At 35.6% G+C, this 9,209-nt stretch overlaps 1 protein-coding gene across 1 annotated transcript in view; it reads left to right on the top strand.

Annotated features, from left to right (window-relative positions):
* The window catches only part of LOC139146848 (uncharacterized), a 6,588-nt gene extending 757 nt beyond the window's left edge, over positions 1–5,831 (top strand). The window contains exons 2-9 of the mRNA XM_070717786.1: positions 1–7; positions 795–1,024; positions 1,599–1,661; positions 2,456–2,677; positions 3,268–3,498; positions 3,804–3,842; positions 4,825–5,070; positions 5,505–5,831. The exon at positions 1–7 is cut by the window's left edge and continues 227 nt beyond it. Of these exons, the coding sequence (XP_070573887.1) occupies positions 994–1,024; positions 1,599–1,661; positions 2,456–2,677; positions 3,268–3,498; positions 3,804–3,842; positions 4,825–5,070; positions 5,505–5,728 (1,056 nt within the window). The 5' untranslated portion in view covers positions 1–7; positions 795–993 and the 3' untranslated portion in view covers positions 5,729–5,831. The remainder of the gene's footprint in view (positions 8–794; positions 1,025–1,598; positions 1,662–2,455; positions 2,678–3,267; positions 3,499–3,803; positions 3,843–4,824; positions 5,071–5,504) is intronic.
* Positions 5,832–9,209: the final 3,378 nt, after the last annotated feature.

The following is a 9,209-nucleotide window of genomic DNA, read 5'->3' as shown; positions in this document are numbered from 1 at the left end:
TATGGGTGTAAGTATCGTTGGCTATGTATGATGGATAGATGGATTAATGGATAGATAGGAATAGACCTTTTTCTATTTATTTATTTATTCATCAATGGTTATCTATGAACCAACAGGTTGCCTCCATTACAGGTACATTTCATAAAGAAAAAAAAGAAATAAAAATGACAAAGAAAAACAAAAAAAAATAACCACAATAAAAATGAACAATAAAAACAAAAGATATACTAAGACAAGAAAAAAGTGAAACAAGTTACACCATGTATAAATCAATTATTAGCTGATGTAAATTACATTTATATATAATAAAATTACCTAAAATTAATAAATTTTGTCCATGAAAATAGTCTCATAATAGTTTTGACTCCATGATAAAAAGAAAATTTTAAAATGTTCTCACGATAAGATGCTGATCTAAAAAGAAGTGTACGACGCAGATCTATAGGGGGAGTATGAAAAGTAATTTGCGCAAGTACATCAGATGCGTTGTAATAAGAATTTACAATTTTGTACAGGAATGTAGTATCTAAAAATCCCCGTCTGCTCTGCAATGTGGGCAGCTGAAATGTTTTACAAAGGCTGTAAACAGTTATATATTTCATTAGAATAGGTATGTGAGGATCGGTAGCAAAGATATTTTATTAATTTTTCTGGACTTTCTCAAGTTTCATAATCGAATACGTTTGGTGAGGAGATCAAACATATATACGTGCACTTTATATAGTCTTCACATGTTTACAGCACTTTTACAAAAATGTACGCTTGCTTTATATGCAGTCATCTCCTAATTCCAGGTTATTTCCATACTACTGTGATTGAGATCAAAGGAGGTGATAAGTCCGCCGAAGTCAAAGATTGCGGACATCTTGAAGATGATCGAGGAATAGAAGCTCAGGAGAGGCATATCTAGAGTGTACACCTGGTCCAGTCATCGGTAGATATGTCACAATCAGGAAAGAAACCACAAGTCGCCGTTCAATTTATCTGTGTGAAATGCAAGTCCTTGGGAAATCAATGAAGCCAGGTGTGTCATTAATTAATGACAAGTTTCTTCCTTCGAATTCGGGAATGATTTCCTCTCATATCTGATTACAAAGTTTTTGTATATTCGCTTTTATGTTTTGCCAACAATTTTACCAGTTGAAAGTAATAGCGTCGTTCGCAAAGCTGCAAATAAAAACATATCTTGTAGCAATTCTGTTATCAAGTCCCATCGTTTTAATCAAGACAGGTAACATTGCTATCACTGGTAAAGGGGTACCTAGGAGTGCCGTTCTGTTTGCTGTTCTGTGGGCTATCGCCGTAGGAATAACGCTGATTCGTAATCCTTTGGCCATCCTTGGATCTCTGTTTGTTATCTCATCATACCGTTCTAGGTTGCTCTGGGCCAACCAGTTATACACAAACTGTTAGCCTCTTTATGGTACCCATGACATTCCACCTGGTTGTCTTTCGTCCAGATACGCAAAGGAATTGATCCTGCTCCATTAAACTTAACAGTACACGTATGGGCGTGTCTATGCATCGTTATCAATTCGTGTACTTTAATATAAAACTGTATTTTTCCGTCTCATGTAAATGACATTCTTTTTTGATAGAAATAACAACACAGGAACCTGATGAAGGACCGTTAAAGCTGCTTAGTTTATTATCAACTGATGGTAAGGGTTATTTTTAATGAATAGTGAATTTCACATGGCCAGAATTATAAGCCCTAACGTAGGTAGTGATACACTGTATTTAGAAAACATGGCGGAGTTTTTAGTCAAGTTTTAAAACATCGTGTAAAATACACTCAATCCAGATATTGCACTCGTTTCAATTTCATCCACGTATCTTCTTTGCAAAAAATGCCAGTCTTTGCCTGGTTGCACGTTCTTTCAGGTTTTGATGGCCTGGGTATTTCAATGATGAATATATATTCAATACGTCAACGATTCAAACGTTGGTTTCAGAAACTATGACTCTGAATAAACCCGTTCCTAGACAATGACATGTTGGCACTGTTGTGGCTGATGATGAAAGTACGGATAGTTTTCTATCGGATCGAACCCACAACATACGGCATCAGTCGCCTAGCTGAGAGGCCACAGACAGAACCTCTCGGCTAAATCTCCACTCCCAAAAAGTGTCACCTGTGCTGAATCAGGCATCCTAGTTGTTGGTCCACCTTACTAATTGACTTGGGAGTCATGCATATGTTCCAAGCATAAAAATCTGAGCTTATCAGTCGGATATTTCAATTGTGATTTCTCTTACACTAGAAAATTTGGACAATAATTATAAATTGAAATTAAATTAAATTAAATTATTTAATAATAATAATAATAATAATAAAACTACTAGAATCCCCGGCCTTTTCACATAACAATAAATAATAATGATCATTTCACAAAACTTCATGCAATGCTATTGTTGGATGACTGAAAATCATGCGTATGTCGCAATCTTTCAGACAACGTTGCTTTGAATAAACAAGTCAGTGGTATAAATCTACTTGGAGATGGTAAAGACACGTATCAGTTACTGGTGGATGGTAATACACAAACCTGTGCAGATTCTGGTAGTTTGGTTGTTGGTCCAGCATTCACGGTTGACTTGGGAGGCGAGTACCTCATCGAAGCCGTCAAACTCACATACGCACCAACATGTGATACATCTCTGACAGGGTATGGATGTAAGTATTGTAGCTTATGTTACAGAGCTGTTTAGTAGAAAATCGTTGCTCAGATTTTACAGATTGGTATGTTGCAAACGAGAAGATCTCAACACTGTGTCAATCTAGTCGTTCTTATGTACGATTGTATGCTATATATCTTGCATGCATAGCATTGATTTATGAAATATCTATGTATCTAAAACACCACTTCAATTCTCTATCCATCGAGACCTGCGGTAATATTTTTTGCTTGGTAGTATATATATATATATATATATATATATATAGAGAGAGAGAGAGAGAGAGAGAGAGAGAGAGAGAGAGAGAGAGAGAGAGAGAGCACTGTTCTGGGAGACAGAATACTTAAGTATATAAAATGTTGCAGTTACTACATTATTTATATGTGTCTTTGATGACCAGACAGCTGTAAAGCTGTTGGTACTAGGGGAGAGGTCAGGGTGGTTCTCCTCGTTGTAATATTGAAAATTTCCCACACGTGGAAATTACACCAGTTCGTTGATCATTTTTTGACTGATCATCATTTTTTATGACTCTCCGTCTGATTTCATACTGAGCAACTGCTTCTTCTACTTTTCTCTATGATGTAGGTTACTTTCACACAACTATGATCGAAATCAGCGGAGATGGTGAGTCCCCCGAAGTCAAAGTTTGTGGACATCTTGAAGATGAAAAAGGAGTAGAAGCTAAGGGAGAGGCCAATGTAGAATGTGAGTCTGGTCCAATGGTCGGTAGATATGTTACAATCAGGAAAGAAACAACGTCTCTGCGTTCAATTTATCTGTGCGAATTGAAAGTCATCGGCAAGTCCCAGAAACCGGGTGAGTCATAGAAGTGTCAATATCACTTTTTGTTGGAGCATTCTACGTTTTAAACACCTAACTTAATGACATTCACAGAATATGTACTTCTATAGAGTATTTACACAATCTGACGGACAGATGTGGTAATTTTCTAGTCAATGACCGTCATCTTTTGTTGTTAAAATATACAGTACAAAACAAAGTCGATTCTTTTGTTAATGTCATCACATTGACAAACATTAATTTCTGAATGCTGATAAATATTGGTCTTTTTGTCTTTTCTCTGTTTGTCGTCTTTATCTTTCCTGTTAATGAAACCATAGAAGTCAATTCGGTTAATCTTCAATCAGTGGAAAATGAAGGTGAGAAAAAATAATTCTGTATACGCAATGATGATATGAGGATGTATGTGTTTTGAAGTGTGGTGGTCTTTAAAAAATCAGATTTCATTAATTCGTATTTTCTATCAAATCAGTTTTAGTTTCTAAGATAGAATAAATAAATAGATAAACAAACAAACAAACAACATGCCAATGCTTCTCCGATATCAATCATAAACTGACCTCTTTAAAAAGCTAACGTAGAATTCAATAATGGGGCATTTTTGTTGCTTATCTTTGTGTTTGAAATGTATGATGTATAGCTAACTTCCAGATCCTATAGTCATGAACTGAAGCATGAACGGTTAACGAACATTACAGGTAGCTTCTTTTAACGTTTAACAGCGAATATCTAATTGGGCGACAGTGATCTTAGATTGATATAGATGTGAAACGAACTGTTTTTGGCCAAGATGAAATTTATACCTAGTTCGTTGTCGGAAATGTTCTGAAATCGCAGAGACTTAGACTCTACATCAAATCCTGTGCGACAATAAAGTACACACATCTACTAATCGTTGAGTCATAATTTATAATAAAGATCGCTGCAGTGGCTAAGCAATAAATAATACTGTTCAAAATTGGAAGCTTGGCTGATCATTTTCACTTCCAAATTACTGAAAAACATGGAAGCTGAAAAATACAATAAAGCAAGACAGAGTGATAACAATATAACTTGTCTTCATAAGTAGACCGAGATAGTTACACAATTCATTGCTACGACATCAATCAACGCTTTGTTGACTTTATCGCCACCCACCAACAACATACAACTTCTGCACAGAGCATGTACACACAGATTACACGACTCCACCTAACATGCTCAGAATAGCCATGTTTCATTTTGAGAAAGACATATAGTGTTTGATGCTTGCTTGTCGTGTATTCAATCCTCAAAGCGATATGTTGCAGAAATCATTGTCCCTTTTCCCAATTTTGAAGTAAAACTTCCTTATATTTTCAGATTGCAAGTTACCAAAGCATTTAGTCAATGTTGCCCTAAACAAAAAGGCAATGCAGAGCTCGACAAGTGGCAATGCCTTGGACGGTACAGCTGATAAGGCCATTGATGGAAATAAAGATAGCGACTTAAAAGAAGGACAATCATGCACTTTAACAAAGAAAGAATTTGGGCCATGGTGGAAAGTTGATTTAGGAAGAGCTTACGATATATATCAGATTGTCATAACAAACAGGCAGGATTGTTGTCGTAAGTATATATTTATTTGTAGGAACTAATCGTATGTAAGCAGACCAATTGCAAGTGTTTTCCAGCGTAAAGGATGCTGAACAGCGTTTAAGTTCTGATTTCAACTTGTCATAAACCTTGAAAGTAAAATTCCCTGCCGAATAGGTATTCCAATCTATCTATCTATCTGTCTGTCTGTCTATCTGTCTGTCTGTCTGTCTGTCTGTCTGTCTGTCTATCTATCTATCTATCTATCTATCTATCTATCTATCTATCTATCTATTATTAGTTGTATATATCTATAAATCTAATATATCTATATATATATATATATATATATATATATATATATATATATATATATATATATATATATATATATAATATATATATATATAAAATTCTTCGTATTGTACATGCATGGCGCCTAAATTTTTCATTTCAATTGCTTTTAGCTTTTCGTATCAAGAGCGCTGAGGTACGCGTTGGTGACAGTCCAAACTTGGAGGACAATCCAGTGTGTGGACTGGTACCTTCTGATTCGTCGGCTACTGAAGAAACCATCGCCATCACGTGTCGGTGTAACACTTCCATGACCGGAAGATACGTCAGTATTCAACTAGCTGACAAGACACAAGTTCTTCATTTATGTGAAGTGGAAGTACTTGTTGAAAAATAAAAATCAAAAACCAAAATGACCGACGACTGTCAACATAAAATTTGCATTGATGTACCGACATATTATGAGCATACGTATCATAGTGTTCTCTCAGTTTGAATGGGTATATGATGGGTATATCTTATTGGAAGCTTTAGATGTTAGATGCAATAAGTAAAAAATTGAAGAAAACGAAATATTTTTTTTAGATTTTAGAAATCATGCCTTTAGAGTATAAAATCCGCGGGAACAAGACTAGTACTTATCACAGTAGTAATGTCACTGGATAAGGGAATTGACGAATAAAATTAAACATTTATAAGTAGTTAAATAATTAATTCTGAATTGTTTACAATTGATTGACTCTCATTATAGAGATGAATGAGACTAATATTTCTAATGAGGAAAAACATATTCTGCAACAAGCATATACTTACTTGCATTAATTTTATCTTTATGTCTGTTAACATTAAAGAAAATAAATAGTCATAATGAAAGTCTTATGAATGTTAAATAAATCGTCTACCGTGTCTTGTCTGTCTTGGAATGTAGTGTACAAAGAATCCAAATTAATATGACCAGAGTGGATTTTGCTGGGCGTTTCTCTTTGCGTATGTTGCTTAAAACACTGTGAGACGTAAAGGACTGTTTGACACTTTAGAAACCAACAAAATTGAAAGAAAGGGTCAATTCAAAATGAAATAAGTAATTAATCTCAACACCAAACATCCATTAAAGACTCACATGCCCTTAACATTATCAAATTTGTGTCACAAACTGATTTGGAAGGACAACACAAGTAAAAACAGTAGTGGTGTCAGAATTGGTTTGATGGCCGTAGTTGGCGCTTTATGTTAGCAGTTCCAATGCAATTCAAAAAAAATGGTCACTTCAAGTTTACAGGGTTTCAGTGAACTCAGTTGAGGTGGTACTGGGCTCGATATTCAAAGCCTTCAACTTATTCTCAAAGTTCCCATAAGAGAACTTTAAACCATTCCCTTTCGTAATCAAGAGTCCAAATAAAGGGCCTGCAGTGTTCGACATTTTGTAGTTCATATTGCCCAATATTTTGCCGACATTTGAAATTCAAAATGGCTGCCGTCTACGAGGGAAATATGATTTTCAACTTCACGAACATAACTCACTGAGGACTTTATTTACGCCATGAGCTTCAAAATGAGCCGCCACAAGTGATAGACCACATAAGTATTGTAAAAGCTTGAGAGTACCAAAGCCATATTATATCTTAGCGTAGTTTGGCTTGTCTCGGTATGGGATGAGCTGTGCCAAGTTAGCGCTTAAAAAGTTTAACATTACTTGCCTCTCTCTGTAAGAACGATCATTATAAGGTACAAATGCCCTAACACTGGCACACGGTGACATCGAAGAAATTGAAGTTCTGTGGATGCTCAGTCTTTCGAACACAAATTCGAACACCAAGACGGTTTACTTGCACTCCTTTTTATCTGTATAAGACCGTTGAATGCAATAATGTTAATAAATTCACTGAATCTAGAGGTAAAAATTTATTTTTGAACTTTTAATAATCCCATTTATCACATACAATTTTTACGATTGCATGTAAACGTTTCATATTGCATGTTCTCCGATAGCAAATTGCTTTGGAATGTACAGGGAAGCAGCTGGTATATTCATTTGAGGTGTTTGAAATTGCTGTTAGAAAGTTAAAATGATAATATTCGCAATATCTGAGTGAACCCTATGCATCAATATCACTAAATTGTAGAAAGGTAAGGCAAGGTAATGCTATTCAAGGTTTGTAAATTTCGAAAACTTTCACTGTGTTTGTTTTATCAAAACATGGTACTATACAAATAATGACAACCCAAATTGAAGAGGAAGACATACGCCAATACTGTTATCATTTATTTTCTGTTCAACAATGTTTGGTAGCAGCTAAACTACCCATGTAGGGACCTCGACCAGGTACAGCTGTTAACAAGGTACAGGGCTGGTATAAAATGTGAGACGATGTCGATTTGTCAGCTTCCCATGATGCTTGCTACCAACCCTGTTTTAATCCCACACAGGAAAATGGTCGTCATCAACATGCTGTCTTACTACTCGTCAATACTTCAGTTTGTTTTAAATGCTGTCGACTAAAAACGGTTATTCTGCAGTTGGCTATTTCCTCGAGCAGTAAGGTTTCTACGAATTTGTTAGCAATAGCTATTACATGTGTTGACCACAGACTTAGGCCTGTTTAAAGAATAGCTACTTTCATTTCGCCTTCGCGACCTTACACGGTGTGTTCGTCGCTATGAGGCTAGTCATCATTTTAGCATCTTCCCTTTTTGTAAATTTGAGTACGATTTTTGCTGTGAGCTGAGTTGGAGTATACATGCTGCATTGCATAGTAAATTATGGTAGAGTTTGAAAGCAAACTCAACAAATCAAGATGAAAGGTAATACAAGGTTCATGTACATTTTTTGAAGTTTTACCCGCAGACCCAAAACGCGCAAGTGAAAAACATTTAAAGAACATGTGAAATCAGACTTATTGTACAAAAAAGGAAAATTTCAGAGATGTATCTAACGTCCATTACTGCAAGCTACTAACAATCAAAATGACAGCCAGAAATTCCAACCAATTTCATTCAGCAATTGCCATCACGGAGATGCAAAATTTTTGTCCGCTTTCTGGCTACTGTTAATACAAGCGGACTTTCGAATACGTATTTTTAGGAATTTCATCCAAGTTATCCCTATTTTTGTACGACAAACTCAATCTGCCAGCCCACTATGCTGCTTGTGCTGCTTGGCCGTGGCTGAAAGCGCAGCACAACTGTTGCATGCTAGTCACGGTGGGGCTACAGAGTTGAATTCCATATTTGAGCTAAACTATAATTACACCCAGCTGAAAATATTTTAAAATCAGTTAAAAAGTACGAAAGAGATCTATACACGAGGAGGAGTTATATTCGCACGATCAAATGCTAAGTGGTCATCTTATTTACACGACTGTGATCAAATTATCTTGAGTGAATCATAATTCATTTACTTAAGCCCTGACTATTGTCATTGATAAACAGGTCAGCTTTCTTTGGAAGAATTGTAAGAATCTGTTCAGATTTAGTGGATTCGCATGCGTACACTAGTCTTATTTTATTATATATAGAAACACTTATTGCGACTTGCTTGTAACTGACGTTTCGTTTCCGCTCTAAAATTAAAATGCTAACAACCACCAGTTTTCCTGTAAGTAATGTTCAGGTATTCATTCAGTCCAACCAATTCATGAAATTAATATGAAGACTTTCGAGTTAGACACAGCCTATTAGCTCAAAAGTTAGTGAGCTAAGGATTCTCAGAATGTAGATTAGTGAAATCATTTAAGAAGTTCTACGTTTACGGTAGATACGGAGATGTTGTATCAAAATATGACCTGTCTGTTTCTCGAATGATGAATGACAGCATACCAATTTTGACTCACAAAGTAATTTGGTGAATTCACCCAATAACAATGGATTTGTCGCTTTGG

The sequence above is a fragment of the Ptychodera flava genome, chromosome 2, assembly GCF_041260155.1.
Source record: "Ptychodera flava strain L36383 chromosome 2, AS_Pfla_20210202, whole genome shotgun sequence".
NCBI classification, from domain to species: domain Eukaryota; kingdom Metazoa; phylum Hemichordata; class Enteropneusta; family Ptychoderidae; genus Ptychodera; species Ptychodera flava.
Note: the sequence above shows the minus strand (reverse complement) of the source record. Positions and strands in the feature narration are given on the sequence as shown.